The sequence below is a fragment of the Sceloporus occidentalis genome, unplaced genomic scaffold (assembly GCF_023333645.1).
Source record: "Sceloporus occidentalis isolate IW3139 unplaced genomic scaffold, rSceOcc1.0.p SCAF_43, whole genome shotgun sequence".
NCBI lineage: Eukaryota > Metazoa > Chordata > Lepidosauria > Squamata > Phrynosomatidae > Sceloporus > Sceloporus occidentalis.
The window spans coordinates 8,313,272-8,332,499 of record NW_028317023.1 but is presented as its reverse complement, the minus strand read 5'-3'; the positions used below and the strand labels follow the sequence as shown (position 1 = coordinate 8,332,499).

Here is a 19,228-nt window from a genome sequence, read left to right as displayed (position 1 = left end):
CTTAGTTTTTTTGAATGTATATCAAATTCCCGCTTCATGTATATGGTACTAACATGTGAAATTCAGACTGTATACCATGCTTGACTGCTTTAAATAAAGTGTAGAATCTGGACATTTTTTCTTCTGTTACCTGCGCATTGTACAGAAGCCTACGCATTGGCATTGTACACAACATATATGCAGCTTCAGGCAGAGTATGAAATCAAACACCAAAATTATTTTTTACTATTTTACGGTTTTTTTTTACCTTGTTAAATTTATTTTGTTTATAGTGTTTTGTAAAAACAAAAATCTGGATTAAAACATTTTTTTTTTATATTGTGCCTGGGTACCATCTGGCATTGTGCACAATTCATGTGTGCAAGCCATGCTCAGGCTCTGCACGCAATACCTGATTCTGCCTGTAATATACACAGTTCAATGCTGTATTACAGATAGCATTGGTAGAACATATTTTTGATGATTATGTATCGTTTTCCACTTTAGACAAGCATTTTTTTTTTTTACCACAGTAGCAGAAGTATTTATTCTCTAGTAAATGCTTTATAGGGTTGTCAACTAATTTTATATTTTTCCACTAAGAATTTTTTTTTTTTTTCTTGTTTCCCCAAAACACCATATTGCATTTCACAAACTATGAAGACGCTATATCGGACTTAACTACTGACGGAATCATCTAAGGCAGATTGAGTTGGCATGCTAGGTGCTCAACGTCTTTATGTTCTAAACCAAGAGACTATAGAAATCCATTTCACACAAGTGAGTATGACCTTCTTCCTAAGTTAATGGAGTCGCTGATTGAAACCATGATCCCATAGAGAACGTGAGGAACTAGAACATCACTTCTTCTAAAATTGCCTTATAATCAAAGCTAATTATCATTTACTAAAGAGATGTAGATGCAATTTTGGAAAACAGGTTAAGGCACTGAGGTATTGTTTACCATCTGCTGTTTGTGGGACTAGTACTTAGGTAGGCAAGAGAGAAAACCACAGTGTGGTAACTTATAACTTTGTATTTGTCGATATTATATAGAGCTTATTTTAAATTCTAAAACATTTTGGAAGGGATGCAGCTATAAGATTGCTACGTTCTTAAACTTAACACCATCCAGCAACAGTTGCAAATCTGTGTTTATAAAGTTCCTATAGGTATGTACTTATAACTAAAATAAGATTATATAACTTACCTAGTGTCAACTACAAAGTTAACAATCACAATAAGTTAAATGTTTAAGAATCCCTACCTTCTCTTCCAAAGGACCTTATGCACACTGGCATATAATAAAAGAAAACAATTAAAGAATCAGTCAAGAATATCAACAAATAACAGACACTCCTTCAACTTCTCTTATTGTTTGGCTGATGGGAGATCCTCAGCTGTGTTCTGTCTGCCCATGGTCCCTTAACTGAGACATCCATGGAGCAGATCAGAAAGGATGTGGTTAACAAAAAATATAAGTTTTAGAAAATAAAAATGATGCTTCCTTTTTTAAACGTAACCTAGTTAACTTCGCAGATGAAGCAATTCTATGAGCCAACTGAATATTTGGATAACTTAAGCACAAAGTATTTTCTTGTAATTTAAGCCATTTAAAAGACTATACTTGAAAACTGCAGTATAAAAAATATATATGGTCTACAGCAAATCAAAACAGTTTTATCATGATCTAAGGCACATTCAAATAAGCTCTTGGGTAAAGAAAAGGCATGTGCATTTTGCACCAATATTCTGTAATATGTAATGGGGGCAGTTATTGTAGCAAAATAAAACAAAAAAAACACTTAAAATGCTAGGATGTGGTATCCAAAACATCATAGACACAGGGTACAGATTTAAAAAGGCAACAACATGTAAAAAAAAAAAAAAAAAAAATAAAAAAAGTTAAAAACTATGTATTTTAAGAAACTTTTGATTTCATATAGCCAAGGATAGAGTAAGTCTAAGAGCCTTCTGGCTGTTCATTACTGAAGTTAAATGGCTCAGCTGGAATAGGAACTTCGGTGTCTATCCTTGGTTGTAAACAATCAAACAGTAAATAAAAACAAAATTTTACCAGAAATTGATCAGATTTTAAAATACAGGTACAGGGAAAAGGGTGGGAAGCCAAATGAAATTATACATCTTAGACAATACGTTGTTTAGTCACTTCGATTTCTTTATCCAGAACTACTGCAGACAGTGTAGATCACGTGTTGCAGTTCGGAACGATCCAGAAAATGTTGGGTTTTCTATTCTTTGTTTCGTCCAAGGAGAATATGAAATGTTCTTTTAACACAAAAAACACCCTTCTGGTTTCATTGTTCCTGTAGGACTTTTATTGCACCTTTTTTTTTTTTTTTTTAAGATTTGGACAGAAGACTGCTTTGTACTGGGGGGGGAAAAAAGGAAAATTAACATAAAATAATGACACTGTTTTACTAATGTAAATTAAATTATCCATCTCAGTGTAAAAATCATAAAATTTCCATATATGAAAAGTAATTTAGATTTTATTAAAAAAACTGTACATTTACAAGATATGCTTACAGTTGAGCTAAAGAATATGACGTTTTAATGTCAAATGTTGTATAAACAGTCATTAGTACTAGACTAGAGACCTGTGGTTTCATTGCATACACATCACTAAGTATTATGAAGGGTCACGTCTGGCAAACTACCCCTGCACGACGCACAGTTCAATGGCTGAAGTGACTAAAAATACCGATTTTATTATGCATTAAGGGGCCAAAGGCCATTTTACAGGTTTTCAAAAACATTAAAGAGTCAAACAGGGTATATTCTTTACTCTCAGCACATTCAACCCAGGTTTCGAAACTGGGTACGTTAAATAAATTGATAACCCAACTAGCCTATTAGGAGTTAGTATGACTCACCTTGTGGATCTCGGTTTTGATTTTCCATGTTTACATTTTCTGGATCATCTTAAAACAAACAGATTATAAATATTAATATTTTTAAACAAAGGGATGAATATCACTCTAACTTGGTTCATAAGAGAATCCTTTAAAAGAATTACTCCCTTGATGAGTGATTTGAATCACTGCACCGGTTCATTACCTAGGACTGAATTATGATACCTATAACTATGCTGTTGGCTTTTTAACCCCTTAAGGACAATGGGCGCTCCCTAAACCCATTGAAAACAATGCATTTTGAGCCCGTACATGTACAGGCTTTGTCATTAATGGGTTAATAAAAATTGTCCGTCATATGACCGTCTATCTGTTCACCTACAAACATCTTAATCCGATCTCTAAGTCATTATATATTTTAAGGGGGGAGATATCTGTTTCAACATTTTTAATAATTTAACATCTTGTACTTAGTGTAAAAGGGAACATGTTATCTTAGCAATTGCTTGGATCCATGGGAAAAAAAAAAAAAGGTAAACAGTAAATTAGCTTAATATGGAAGTAAATAACAGTAGCTCCCATGGTATGCACTTTTCATAGGTAAACATCATTGCATTATTTATTAAAGCAATACAGAAGATGAGAGAATTGTGACAGATCTTTTAAGTTGAAAAGAAGCATTCTATAGCTGCAAACTTACCACCTGCTCCCTTGAAACACAACTTTTTCTTCTGGTAAGCAATAAAACTTGTAATGGCCCCGAGTGCCGCCACACCCACGGTGCTTGCTATACCTGCTATTAAGCTTGTTTTTTCTATAGGGAGGAGAAAAAACAAAAACAAAAAACAAACAAACACATAAGTACTGTCCAGAAACGGTACTAAAAACTGTAATAAATAAATAAAAACGGGCTATTATTCCTCCTTTCTTAACATTATTTAAGTAGACGTGTCATCCAATAAAGTGTTGATAACAGGGTCCGCGGCAGGTAAGTATGACTATATATATATATATATATATATATATATATATATACACACATACACACACACATACATACATCGTGCTACCAAAATGTATATATAAGTTATACAATAGCGCTAATGCCATTTCCTGGGCTAGAAAATAATGTTTCACCTATAGATGTGATCAGCTATTGGCTAGCACAATGTAAAGGTGAACAAACTACTTGCTTAACGATGCCAAGTTTTGTGGGGGATTTGTTGCCAAGTGTAGTCGCCATTACAAGCCATTTTGGCTCTCTTTAACGAGGTAAAGTTGGAGGGACCGTGTGTAGGGGGGTTCATATTAATGACTGTAAAGTAGCCTAGAAAAAAAAAAACTGCGAGTGATCTCCTTGATACTCATGGCTGTGATTAATGGGTCCAACAACCTGTGGGAGTTTTTCCTCACTTTTTTCACTTTGGTCAATCAGAATTTACAAGGGAAAGGCATAAGCATTAAATATATGTGTGCCGACGCCATTTTAACTTATCAGTAGCAGCAGTTGCAGACTGATGAGAGTTGGAGTGTGAGACAGCGACAGAGGAGAGTTAGTTTAGCAGAGACTGAGATTAATGCTCATTGCCCCCATACTGCAAGATAATTAATAGTTTATTTTGGTACAGAAAATGTACTGTTGTGGGGTGGATTGGAGAAGCTGTAGTGAATACTGTGGTGTATTACAGGGACTGCAGCAGACATCTTTACCCTGTTCCTGAGTGAAGACTGTTGCCCATTTATGCTACTAGCGAAACCTATAATTTGTGGTCATTTGTTTTTTGATTTTTTTATTATCTATTATTCTTCATTGTGAATAAATATTGGTGACAAAACCAGGCATTATAAATTTATAATATTGGGGAAATCCAGTCCTGCATGTGCCTATGATGTGCCTTTGTCTGCCTGCCCAGCCATAGTGCTCTACTGCTGCAGCACCTCTTTGACTGTCCTCTGGGAGAATATGTTTATTTTTTTTATTCTTTTTATAATGAAAGTCGAGTCTAGAAGGTGTCAAGGACCTCCCCCTTTTGGAAACACTCCCCGAATGTCGTTCTGAATCAAAAAAAAAGACCGCCGAATGTCGTCCAAAACAAACGGCCAGGAAACGAACGTGGCAAAAACGAAACGAAAATGCATTCAACTCCCTTGCTTCACTTATTCATTAGGAAGGGTCAACACTGGCAGGTTTCTCCAGAAAGAAGGGACCGTTTTGGTGATGCAGTATACATGTAAAAACCTACATCTATATTTTGAAAAACAACCTATTTAAATTATTTTACTTACCCTCGCCCTTATTCTCTTGTCCATCTAGAAAAACAAAATAACCATAAATTCAGTCACATTTCAAATTACATTTTTCTTAAAGCAATGCTGGTTTCCACAGTATAGGGTACGATATTCTGGTCTACCTGCTTTCCTCCGGGTTTACTACATGAAGGAGGAATTACCATTATTTGCAGTAGGTCAGAGTGGGTTGCTGGACAAGTGGCCTATTTTAATCAAAAGCAACCTTTACTTTAGAGGTTGGTTACATATGATGACATTTTAAAGTGTCAGAAATACTTTGCTATATGACACACAGAGAAAAAATGTCCTGCATTTTACAGAGTAATCTCCTGGATCCATATAATCAAGTTTTAAAAGGAATGTATTAGTTATTTATTGTTTTATATATAGCCATCATATCCCACAGCAATGTACAATGGGGAGAAGACATATGTAGGGAGGTGCATTTAACTTTGTACAGATGTATTTACTTTTACAGCGTGTTGTAGTTCAGATCTAATACACAATGTAGTACTGCATGGAGTATTAACAGTAAGTGGCATTACAACTACACCTGGACCACATCCAAGAATAACTAGCTTTTGCTAGGCAATAATCCAATTAATACTTTATGGATGAGTATTAGGAACATTAAGTAAGGACGGTCGCAGGTACAAACCTTACTTTTTAGTAGCTTTCAGTTTTGTGTAACCCCTTCGCGACTGATTTTATTGTTTGTACCCTTCGTGACAATGGCTGTTGTAACATTTTTGCGGTGTTCGTTGTTGGGGTAAATACAAAGTATGTATATCTGTAATTAATATGTGCTTGATTAAGTTTATGTGTGTATATATGTATGTATGATAGCTGCAAGCCACTTAGGGGGGGAAGTAACAGGAAAGACAGCTGTAAGAAGATATCACACCTATACACTATGTAGAGAAGGAAGGAAATGCATCACCTGGAGATAGGCATGGAAAACATAGCAAGTCAATAAAATCACACGGTGGGGTCTTGGGAACACAGGACAGGGACCTCATTTACACATCAATAGAGAAATCCCTTAAAAATACATTGTAGAAACACACACTAAAGGAGACTGGATTGGTGAGTCTCACCTTTGGCACATCACCCACACAGCATACACACTTAGCAGCAGATATTAGATAGATGGGATGTTTGTGGTATGAATGATTGTCATCTGTATATCACTAACTCTGGTTTTGTCTTTGCTGTAACATTAATCTGGGTAGATTCTAATTAAAGCTCTCTCTCTGGTAAGAATCTTGGGTTGGCTGTTTTATTATAATATCAGGTAGAAAACCTTAGTAGAACTAGACATATATATTATCTGGAAAAGGGGATACGGTTATATGTTAGTTCTTGGAGGAGGTAACAAGGGTATTACATTTATCATTAATACACAACGCAGAGCGGATTATTTTCCACGCATATCAATTGGTGGTATTGGTTTGAGAGAGGAGAAGTATATACAACATTCGTGTTTTCTTCTCTCATTTACTGTACCCACACAAGTTATATTTTTTCTGACTTTTACTTGAAAAATCTTTTACTCATCTATAAAAGCTAATGAAAAACCTGCTAAATAGTTTCTCTTTGTCTTGACTTTAGAAATACCAAATGTGTATGTTTTTTGCAAGTTATAGGGCAATAAGTACAAGTACATTTTGCTATTTCAAAACCATTTTTTTCAAATCTGGTCATTCTGCCCCCATGTCCTCTTTGGGATATCTCTGAAGCCAGCCAATGCATTTTACCCCATCAAACAATATATATTTGAAAATAAGTATTTTGCCTTTGTCAAAGTTTGTGGTAGTAATTTATTTTGCGTTTTTTTCCACACATATTTTACTTCAGGTATGAATTAACAGCTCCTGGTATACGTCACTGTCAAATAACACCTTAATATGTGTTCAGCAACATCTCCATGCATGGGCTAGTTGTTTGGGGAATTTGGATATCTGGTCAGTCTGTGCCTATGTCCAATGTTTGGGACATCCTTGAATCCAGCCAATTCGAGCTACCCCGTCAAATCATATATTTTTGAAAACTTGATACCCCGTGGGCATTTAACATGCCAGTATTTTAATTCTTTCCATCGAGAATTTTTGTAATGCTAATTTGAGGACTTGCTCATAAAATGTATTTTTTTTATATATATATATTTGTGGACTTTTTTTGTTTTACTTTTTGTTGGAACTGGAAGGTTCCCCTGATGGTGACATTTATTTGTTTTTAAAAATAAAATATTTTAAATTTTTCTTTTTTTTATTTATTTTTTTAACAAATCACATTATGATTACAAAGCTGGGCTCCATTGACTTGCATGGTTGGATGGAGAACCTGAGTTCTTAGAAGGGTCTGCAGAAACTCTCTGAAACGTTGATTTTATTCAAAGGATGCCGCCATTTTGCAAGAGGCCTGAGTTTTTGGTGTCACTGAACGCCTCACTATAAAGGGATTTCTGTGACACCCATTAAGGTCTTTCGAATCAGGCATCCATCGCCATACAATATATGGCGGACATAGATGTCTGGGGGAAGGGGCCACCCTGCTTTGGATCTCGGTGTTGCTGAATGTATTACAGCATTGTTTGGGTGAAGAAAGCTTTCTACAGCCATTTAATGTCATGACGTGCCAGGCACGTCAATTGTCGTCAATGGGATGTTTTTCCGTTGTTGAATATAATATATAATATCACCAGCAAGCATCACAGACACAATGTGTCAGTAAGAAGCAACTGTTGGTCATTCATCTAATTCGACTCCTCATCTGTACAATGTGATTCATTTTAGATAATAAAAAAAGATCCTTTGGCGATAAATCTAAAAATGTTTTTGTTTGTTTTTTGTTTATTTTTATTTAAAAACTACATCAACATTTTTTAAAGGCCTATTTTTGTCAGCTCAATAGCAAACTCTTCTTACCCCCATGTGTGTCGCCCTCATTTGGATGAGTATCGTGGATGTTACCATCAAAAAGGTCGGAATCATCAAAGTTTCCTGAAAGACAAACACCAACAATACAAAGGTTAACAAAAATAGAACTATTTTTTATTCTAACCAATCTAGTATGTTGCCATCAGAAATTGGGCTCTGCAACTGTGCATCGCAGTGATGGGGAAACTTTGTCTTTTGACATTACATAAATTGGTGTAGAATATAATACAACACCTTAAAAAAAAGTATTGTAACGGAATAGAAATGACAGATTTCTTGAGAATGGTTACTAAGGGGTTGTGAGAGATGACAGACTAAATGAGGAGAATATACTTTGCACTTAATTCAGCTATTGAGGAAATTGTGTTGGCATTCAGCTTTTGAGTAGAAATGACCTCTCTTCACAAATGCAGACAGTCCCTTCTAGCTCTCTCTTATATCTACCCAAGATCCTTTATACAATGAGTTATTTTTCTAAATGTCCATATTCCTCTTTTAGCAATGTACGTGTATTGTAAAGACAGAATGGGTGCCGTCAAACTCACTGCTACTAAGCAAGGCCTTATTGTTAATATGCTAAATATAATTTTGGGTTAGTATGGTCAGTAATTAAATAGCCTACCATATTTGAGATGATAATGTGTAACTAATATATACCTAAATACAAATATAGTTGTAAATGTAGGACACATAGGGTTAAACTTCACTTCTAAATAAATTTGGGCCAGAACGGATCTATTAACCCCTTAATGACAAAGCCCGTACATGTACGGCTCAAAATGCATTGTTTTCAATGGGTTTAGGGACTGCCCGTTGTCCTTAAGGGGTTAAAACTGCTGATGCTGTGGACAGTATAGGCTCTGCCTTGTACGAAGAGAGATAAGGATGTTTGTTACAGAAATGTAACAAACCCCCGTATTCTTTAAATGTTTGAAAAATGTGAAAAAAGGTATAAAAGGTTCAAGAAAATGTTTATCTTTAGAACTTGCATATTACTGCCATGTAACCTGTACGTTCTCTTCACGAATACATTTTCATCCTGCTGTTTTACCAAAAGTTCACTCATTGTCCGTCGCACTTTAGTACGGAACAAGGAGGCAGACCGTTTTGCAAAGATAAATAAGTTTTTGTTTTTTTTTAAATGGCATGGATATATTACACACACATTATATACATACATGTATGTACAGCAAGGATTTTGACAATGTGTTCTTACCACCGCCTGTGCCGGGATTTGCTGGTTGAGGTGCAGGAGATGGTTTCATGGTTACAACTGGAAAACACAGTGAGATGAAAAAGGAATGTACTACACCACCACATCTAACATTGATCAACAGTAATGTCCCTCTGCTCAGTTCATACCACAATGTACGGAAGAACATAAAATATGGGTTAAAATAAAATGTTATTATCTGTGCTGTCTGATGAACTTGTTTAAAAGCGAAAATAAAATTTATATCAAATCCTATTTTTCACATTCGTATACTACATATTTACGCATGTTTCTTTAGTTTCTTGTTTTTTTCTAATAAATAATAGTTGAAGGACAGCAGAATACTAGGGTGTTGATGGGAAGCATAGGGATTTGTGGAGAAGACCTTTCACTCTTCTGGGTGAGCTTTGCAGGAGTCTGGCATAGCCTTAAATTAACTGGGAGTTGAAGGGGATGTGGGCAGGCCACATGCTGTACCCTTGCCTGGAGAAAGCCATGTATCACTCAGGGACTCCGGGTAAAACATGGAGTTCCCAGGTATTTTAATATGCATTAGGGCAGGGCTCGACAAATCCCAGGTGCCAGGTCGCCATGGCGACTGAGCATTTTGCCCTGGCGCCTAGGTGTTTGTCAGCCTGTTAAATCCCTGAAAAACGCCCCCACGTCGCCACAATCGTGGTGATCACGGGGGCGCTGCTGCTACTGTCTGCCTAGGAGTCTGGGCAGACAGCACAGCCACTCAGAGCCTGCCCCCGAGCCTGTCATCACTCCCACGGAGTGATTCTGTAGGCTGAAACCGCGATTGCAGGAAAACCTGCAATTGTGATTTCAGCTGCCGCAGGCAGCTTCAGGGAAGGGGGTTGAGTGTTGATTGGGGACCTGACACAACACCCCCCTGCTGCCTGATCGCTCCATGAGAGCGACAGTGCAGCATTAACCCCTTCAATTTTAGGGGTTAATTCCCGTTTTGTACGGGGCTCTGCTGCTGGTGGTCTGCCTGGAAGGCCAGGCAGACCAGCAACAGTAAAAACTAGCCCCCACAAGCCCTTTAATGACTCCTGTAGGCATGAAAGCCTACAAGAGTCATCAAAGAGACTCCTTCCTGCAATGGCTGGTCCCAGCAATTGCGTCCCAGAGTGTGGAGACCAGCCCCAACCCTCCCCTGCTGTCTGATCGCTCCCTGAGAGCGACAGTGCAGCGTTAACCCCTTCAATGCATGACACATTTGTGGCATTGCAGGGGTTAACATTTGTCCCCACAAGCTTTACTGTTTTAGCGCTGGGCTGATTACCATAAACATGTAGCTGGCCTGGAAAATTTTCATAATTCAATTTAAAGTCCTTACCATTGTTTCCATCAGTAGTGTCCCCTAGACATAGAAGATACGATATAGTTAACAGAGAAATATGGATAATACAACATTTTGTTAAGATTAGAACCTAGATCTAAATTCCAAGCTAGACTTTCCAAGCTCCTCTTAAATAATGAGAATAACTTTGTAGCCCTTTAAGTAAGGGATTATTTTTTTCTTTTTTTTTTTTTTTTTCTTTTTACAGGGTCTCCTCTAAATATAACTTTAAAGAGGAAGGAACACTCTGGTTGAACCATTTATTTAACCATCTATAGCCTGTAGTGAGACATCAAGGAACAACTACAGAAGTTTCTATACATACACACACACACACATATATATATTATATACATACACGCACACATACACTGGGCCGGCCAAAATTACAGGCATAGATCACAGGTTGCACACCACAAAGCCAGCCCTGGTGTCCACATTGAACTTGACCAGCACCCAGCTTACACACAAAAATCAGACAATGTGATTTCCTGTATTCTTTCCCCCCATTCTGTCTCTCATAGTTGAAGTGTACCTATAGTGAAAATTACAGGCCTCTCATCTTTTTAAGTGGGAGAACTTGCACAATTGGTGGCTGACTAAATACTTTTTTTGCCCCACTGTATATGCCACTCTTCCCCATAATATGCCTTTTAACCCATAAATGCCAGAGTGGCATATAGGGGTATAAGGCATTTCCGGAGGCAGAGTGGCACATAGGGGGTCAAAAGGCATATCATGGGGCTCAGTGTCATATAGAGGGTTAAAAGGCATTTCTGGGGCAGAGTAGCAAGCCTGGGGCAAACGTGCATAACTGGGGGGCAGGTTGGAAATAAAAGGAAATAAAAACAAAAATATTTTTCTCAATCATAGCTCTTAAACTACAATTACTAGTACTATTTTTTTCCTATAGGGTCTTCTTATATTCAGGCTTTTTCTTTTTTCCTAAATTAATATTCAGATTTTGGGGGGTCATCTTATAATCAGGGTCGTCTTATAATCAAGCAAATACGGTACTTTTCATAGCACATTTATAAATATGTTAATACTTACCCAATGCTTCTTCTAAACTGAAATCCTGACCTGCAAACATTTTAAAATATATATATTAAAAATTAATTATGCCTTATCTGCAGTTCGATTTATAATACAAATGGCAAGTTAAGTGCACAATATACCAATTTTTCTGATAGTTACAGTTAGGAGACAACCTTAGAAGGCTTTCTCCAGGACAAATTAAGGGATTCACAGATAACTGGTTTAGAGCAAATCGTTAAAAACAACTACATAGTGACAAATACTTTATATTGCAGCAAAATACCTGGGCACTTTTAATGGAAAACATAGAAAAAATCTTGCCATCGTTCGAGTATAATAATCATTCGCCACTGATGTCACCATCAGGGGAACCTTCTAGGTCCAACAAAAATGCTTTAAGGTTCAACGTGTTGTGCGTTCAGAGATGGTATTCTGCTTACCTTGGTTTTAACGAGTGGTTATTAGAGTTACTGTTGCCTATCATCTCGAACCAGTCTGCCCATTCTCCTCTGGCATCAACAAGGCTTTTTTGCCCACACACTGGATATTTTCTCTTTTTCAGACCATTCTCTGTAAACCTTAGAGATGGTTGTGCATGCTTTTACTTTAACTTTTAGAGAGGCTGCCAATCAGTTACAGCCCATCTTTAAAACCACACTGCAAAAATGTTATCTGAGTGATCACTTTCCACAATCACTCAGTAAATAGTTCATGGTGCTGCTATACATAAGATACACAGCTGCCTATCTAAACCCGCTTTGAGTAGATATGTAGTTGACAAAGGGTTAAGATATTCACATTTGTATTTTCCATTGTAGAATCATTCTTGCATATCATGCCCGGATGTATAACAAGCTTGCTAGACTCTCCCTGCATTGTTTTAAAAGCATCCAAGACTGATATCACAAATATCTTAAAGGGACAGTTTAATGTCTCTGGCAGGCCCACTGAAGAACAATGCACTTACTCTCATATGCACTCTTCAAAAGCAGAAAGACAATAAAAACCATTTACCAGAGGAAGCATCTGCAGCTCCTCAGCTGCCCTCCTCCTACATGGTCTTGCGATTCTTGCCATTCACGGGCTGCAAAATCCCCCCATGCATTTGCAAAGGGGACGCCACAAAAACGTAAAGGGACCTCTCAACAAATCATATGCATTAAAGTGCATATGATGGCTGGGGTGTTCCTTTAAGACAAGGCACCAGTTTAAATCAAAAAGGGTCAGAAAGATAGCAACTCTTACATGTGGCACAGAAAAATAACATGAACAGGTCTTTAAAGAGTACTATAAAAGCTCCCCTTTCAATTCTTTTATGAATGTTCCCAAAGCTTCTTTAAGTGGGAAAGAGTTACAAACGTTCACGTTTTAACCGAAAAGATCCTACACATCTTCTTGAAAGAAAAGTAGTTTGTCGTAAACGCTGGAACTATTATTGAAATACAGTTTTTGCAAAACATACAACACCCACAACACTTAACACATGATACTACTTAGTTATTTTCAATAAAGAAGCTGCATAGATATCACAGTGAAACATTTGTCTGTTGAGTCATCTTGGGTGGAGAACTTTTTTTTTTTTGTCATATACATGAACATTCTAAAGTTTGGAGTCAGAGATTTTCTTTAATTTTTTTTAGAAAAGCAAATTTTGTCCATTAAAATAACACGGAATAGATCAGAAATACAGTGTAGATGTTGTAAATAACTATTGTAGCTGGAAACGGCTGATTTTTGTGGAATATCTTCATAGACGTACACAGGCCATTTATCAGCAACCTTTACTCTTGTGTTCCAATGGAACATTGTGTTCGCTAATCAAAGTTTATGTTTAAAAGGATAATTGCTCATTAGTAGGGCTGCAACTAACGATTATTTTAATAATCGATTAGTTGGTCGATTATTTGTTGGATTAATCGGATAAAAAAATTTCAATTTAAAATAATGTAATAAACGTACAATTTACACTTTCATCTCTTTATTGCAATGGCCTCTCTCTATTCACCTTCTTATTTTACTGACATAATAAAAGCTACAAGAACCCAAACAGTGTTTCTCAAACTAGGTTTTAATACAAAGTTATTAGTAAATATTAATTCATATGTTAACTATTTTTCATATTTAATAAAAACTATGAGAAAAAAGCCTTGTTTAAATTTTATTTTTATTTACCAAACTGCCCCCGGTTATGCACATCTGACCCCCAGCTTGCCACTCTGCCCCCATATATGCCTTATACCTCTTATATGCCAGTGATATGCAACTGAGCCCCCTGATATACCTTTTACCCCCAGATATGTTTTATGCCCCCCTGATATGCCTTATACCCCCTATATGCCCTGAAATTCATAATAGCCCCCATACACCACTATAACTCACCCATACACCACTCTGGCTCCTCCCCCTCCCATATATCACTTTGCCTCCTCCCCCTCCCATATACCACTTTGCCTCCCCCCCTCCCATACTCCACTCTGGCTCCTCCCCCTCCCATACTCCACTCTGGCTCCTCCCCCTCCCATATACCACTTTGCCTCCTCCCCCCTCCCATATACCACTTTGCCTCCTCCCCCCCTCCCATACTCTACTCTGGCTCCTCCCCCTCCCATACTCCACTCTGGCTCCTCCCCCTCCCATACTCCACTCTGGCTCCTCCCCCTCCCATACTCCACTCTGGCTCCTCCCCTCCCATACTGCACTCTGCCTCCTCCCCCTCCCATACTCCACTCTGCCTCCTGTCCGCAACGGAGGTTCACAAGACACCAGGGAGCTGGGTAGAGAGGCAGAGTGCCGTATGGGAGGGGGAGGAGCCAGAGTGGTGTATGGGAGGGTGGCTCCCATACACCCCTCTGACTCCTCCCCCCTCCCATACACCGCTCTGCCTCTCTACCCGGCTCTGTTACTGACAGGAACTTTCACTGCAGCTTCATAGAAGCCTCAGCGTAAGTGAAGGTGAGTAACGGAGGCTGTCTGTGCGATGCAGACCCCCACCGGCTGACAGAGAGGATGATTATCTGTCAGCCAGTGGGGGTCTGCACGATGCGCACAGCCAGCCTCCGTTACTGCCCTTCACTTACGCTGAGGCTGCAGTGAAAGTTCCTGTCAGTAACGGAGCCGGGTAGAGAGGCAGAGCAGTGTATGGGAGGGGGGAAGGAGTCAGAGGGGTGTATGGGAGGGGGAGTGAGACGGAAGTGAGAGACCGGCCGACAGTGAGGGGAATCCAGGTCCCCTGCAGCGTTGCGAGGGATCTGGATTCTAGTGTTATAATCCGATCTCTGCTTGAGGTCGGATTATAATTTTTATAAATCGATAAAAATCGATTCGATTAATCGACAATGAAAATCGTTGACAATTTTAATTATCGATTATTATCGATTTTATCGATTAGTTGTTTCAGCCCTACTCATTAGAAAATCATTTTGCAATTATGTTACGCAGCTAGAAATTTGTTTGCTTTCCATGAATATCGCTAAATAACCCCAAACTTTTAAACGATAGGGTAAGTGCCAAAGAGCAGAGAAAACAAAATACATCTTGGACACTGGTCTGACACTCCTGGGGATAACACACTAGACGGGCACCCTATACCACTTTCCAAACAGCACATTGAAGTGTATCAATTAAAATTACTTTTAAATATGTACATAGTATGTGAAGCCAACCAATACTTTAAAAACATCAATATTTTCTGGTGAGCATAGGCGCCTATAACGTCTTTTAGTGTAATATGAGGGTTATCGTTAGAGAGCAAGCTTGTGAAATATACATAACAGACATTTACTGTGGACTCAAAAATAATAACAGATATAGCCTGGTAGCCAACAGTAATATTCTGGAGAACTGCAGCTTCCACAGGGGCAGGGAGGCCCGATGGACAACTTCCCCTTATTGATCCCAATTATCCAAGGCCCAATTCAGACCCACTCATGGAGGCAAAGTCAGGCCCCAAAGGCTCCGGTCAATGTGAGTGTATATTAGCCTGTGTGTTAGTTACGAGGGGGACAACGACTTGGCTTTACATGCCCCTAGTCCAAAAGCCGTTAGCCCTACACTGAGCTATAATCTGTTTCTACCATCCTTTGGACAGTTACAAGCTGAGACTCATGGCTGCTGCATTTCAACCACTTCATCTCTCACACATTCCTTATTTCCACTGGCCTTTGGTTTGTTAACACATGTAAATATCTGACTTTATGTTTTACGCATACTCTCAGGTATACTACATGTTAGTGTATGTTATTTTGTAGTATGAGTCCTTTAAAAGGGGGTGTATTTTTTTTATATGTGAGATTTTAGTCGGTAGGGAATCGTATTAAAAAGCGAAGTAGCGACTTTCTAAATGTGGAGCAATCAGCAGAAATATACTGGTTTACGTCCCAATTACTTACATTTAGAACTTTCCACCAAAATCATGATCCACGTTTTTTATGTACACATAAACCCATGCAACAAAAGTGCTTACAATAATGAAAAGCTTAAAAGGGACACTCTGGCCATCAGATGCACTTAAATGCATTAACCAGATGAGAAGTCACTTTAAAAACGTATGCAGTGTCCCGCTGCGCATGCATGGAAGGATTCCGCAGGAGCCCTGTATTTGTCCCTTTCCCAGTCCCCCTGTGCACATACCTGGAAATCGCTGCCATTCAGCAATACTAGAAATTGTGTTTTTAATGTTGCATTTAGATACAGAAGCATTAAATTAAGCAGTGTAAGTGGAACAGCACCTATAATATACTTTTTTTTTTTTGTTACCACCACCACCATATGTTTCAACCAATCCAGGTGTTTTTCTGTTGGTTTTTTGGTGTGTTTTTAGAAGGACCATTATGATATATATAATAAAAGAAATTATATAGGTCCCTCTTCTATCGCCTCACTAGGGTATTAGCGGAGAGCAGGTGTTCATCCATATATCCAATTACAACAACAAAAAAAACCCGCCAAGGGACAGCCACCAGACATTATTTCATGAGCTTATACTCGACAACAACATCCACCCTTTAGTGGCACTCTTGTGGTGTGTGGGACATATCTCACACATATGGTGCACCTGCACAAAGGGTGGACAACCAGGCTTATTCCCAAGCCTTTGTTGGAACTGCAAAATGTTTGGGACTGCCGGCAGTTTAGCATGCAAAGTGACCCGTAATCAACAGCAACGAGGCACCTGTCTCTTTTGTGCTTTGCAAAGCACTAACATTCCACACACCAGTTCCCTGGTGAAAACACACATCTGCTCTTCAAGTTAAAGTGTATACATACATACACACACACAGACAGACAGACACACGATGTTTATTCCCCCCAAGCTAATCTCCTATGATGGTTTATTTTCACATTAGCTGGTCTCGTTTACAGTCTCATTACATAGACCCAGGGTGTGGCAGTGTATCTTATTTATTCATTTTCTCATAGGGGGTCTCCAGTGTTTTTAAAAAAAGAAAAAAAAAAAAAGTCTAATCACTTGTGTCTCGTCTTTGTTATATTCCTAGCAATCCTCCAGGGTTACAAGTCTCCTGGCTCACACGGAGCTCAACAGGTCTTAAGCTTCCGCTCAATCTGCATTGTTCTTTTGCTCTTTAACAGAAATCTCACGTGCACTTTAACATCAGAGACTCCTACTTGGGAAGACTGCCAACTGGCGATCAGCAGCCCCAATACACTACAGAAACTGACTTTTAGGATCACTGTAGAGAGACCCTAGAGTCCCTCTATGAGGAGATGTGTAGCGTGTAAACTGGACCAGGAATGGCAACTATGTATCTCCTATGTGGCTGGCACTCTAGAGGTTAAAGCTGCAAGGCAGTGTAATTTAAGGTCTCTGATGTCATGCAGAATAATGAACTCATACTCAAGGAACCCACAACATGACCTACGAAATGTCATCATTTGCATCATGCATCATAATCACATATCATACCAAAAAAAAAAAAAAAAAAAAAAAAAAAAAACAAGATTTAAGCTTGCAGTAAACAAAATTAGATTTTGCATCATCATGCACGTGGAACCTTGACAACTACCCGAAACCCGTCTTATCTGTCAGCACCTTGTGCGGAGCATAGGCAAATCAATAAACATTAAAAAAAAAAAAAAAAAAAAAGGCAAATTTAGAATAGAGCTACAGAAAAAAGTGGAGCATAATTTAATTTCTTTCAGACTGTAAGCACATTTGTATATGGCCTTTTTTCTCATTGTATTGTATAATACGCTAACCTGAAACTTTTCTAACTACACAAATATTGTCTGCCTATCATACAGTAACGCCAAAATGCTAGCACTTTATATTTAGTAATTCACGTGATTAATAATAACCTGTATTTCAAAAAGAAAACCCTGCCTGTAAAACTCTGAAGAATCTGGATCTGAAGAAGGAGCAGAGTGTGCTTCTAAAATGCCGTTTTAGTAAACAAAGTGCCATATTAGCGCTTGAAAAGACTGATGTGGCGTAGTTTATTGTCGCATTGAGGTTAATCTGGAATTCCACAGTTCCGTTTTAAGCAAATTAACCACCAATGTCAACTGACATATGTTTTAGGATTCCACAGGAGGTCACTGGTTAAAAGCAAATTTAGCCCTTTGATTACCAAGGGTTTTTCCTAGCCTTAAGAGTTTTTTTTCTATTATTTTTACCATATTATACAACAATTTGTGCTTACTTAGAAAAAAAACAAACTATGTAATTTCACGTAGGATTTCTTCAACAAAGGTATACTATTATACATATGTGTAATTATAAATATATATATAACCTATTTATTAATTTACAGGTTTTATGCATTTTAGGACACATTGTACCTTTACATAGTAAGCCGTTTTGTATTTTTGTTATTCTACATCTGGGCTTGGGGGGTAGCAAAAATGTTGTTTTTTTTATTGGAAGAGCTCAGGCTGTCTTCTGATCACCCAATCACTTGTGTAGCAGTAGGGATACCTCCCTGCCCTGCAAAAATGCTGGGCATATTATGCCCACAAAAAATTTCATTTGGACTTAATAGTTCATCCTTTGTGGTGTCAAGCGATTAAATAGCATGCTAAACTTGAAGAAACGTCTTCAGCATCACCTAAGGATGATTTAAGATATCCCACAGATGTTGGCTGAGATGCTTGGTATACTTAGGGCTATTTTATAGTATTCGGAAGCCCTATGCTTTCCTGCAGCAGCCATCATAGAAAGTAAATGCTCTATTCGTAGTGAGGAAGAACGTAATCGTAAAGAATCACCGGTCGACGACTATATCATATTGTTTAGTCAGATGTATTTGTGGGGCTATGCACAAAAGTATTCCAAAAAAAACACCTTCTGCAGCAAAACCCAAAATAACAGATCTTCATGCGTCTCTTGCCACCAAGTAAGAGGTTCTCCAGCTTGAGGACTTAATGCCCTGGCAATAGAGGAACTAGATGCCAGGAGTATTTCTGCAGTGTAATTCCTTTAAGGAGGGCCAGTTTGAGTATATGCATGTAAATAGTTAATTGTTTTAAACTATTGCGTAGCATGCCATTTTACCCTGTTGTCTTTCTGAATACTCTCAATGTGCGCCCT

General features: G+C 38.2%; 1 protein-coding gene across 1 annotated transcript in view; it reads right to left on the bottom strand.

The window, feature by feature from the left end:
* LOC149289840 (glycogenin-1-like) overlaps window positions 1–19,228 on the bottom strand; it is a 66,886-nt gene that overhangs the window by 23,511 nt on the left and 24,147 nt on the right. The window contains exons 4-10 of the mRNA XM_089490286.1: window positions 11,698–11,727; window positions 10,588–10,665; window positions 9,300–9,356; window positions 8,072–8,146; window positions 5,142–5,165; window positions 3,556–3,669; window positions 2,877–2,924 (exon numbers count right to left, since the gene is read on the bottom strand). Of these exons, the coding sequence (XP_089346412.1) occupies window positions 2,877–2,924; window positions 3,556–3,669; window positions 5,142–5,165; window positions 8,072–8,146; window positions 9,300–9,356; window positions 10,588–10,665; window positions 11,698–11,727 (426 nt within the window). The remainder of the gene's footprint in view (window positions 1–2,876; window positions 2,925–3,555; window positions 3,670–5,141; window positions 5,166–8,071; window positions 8,147–9,299; window positions 9,357–10,587; window positions 10,666–11,697; window positions 11,728–19,228) is intronic.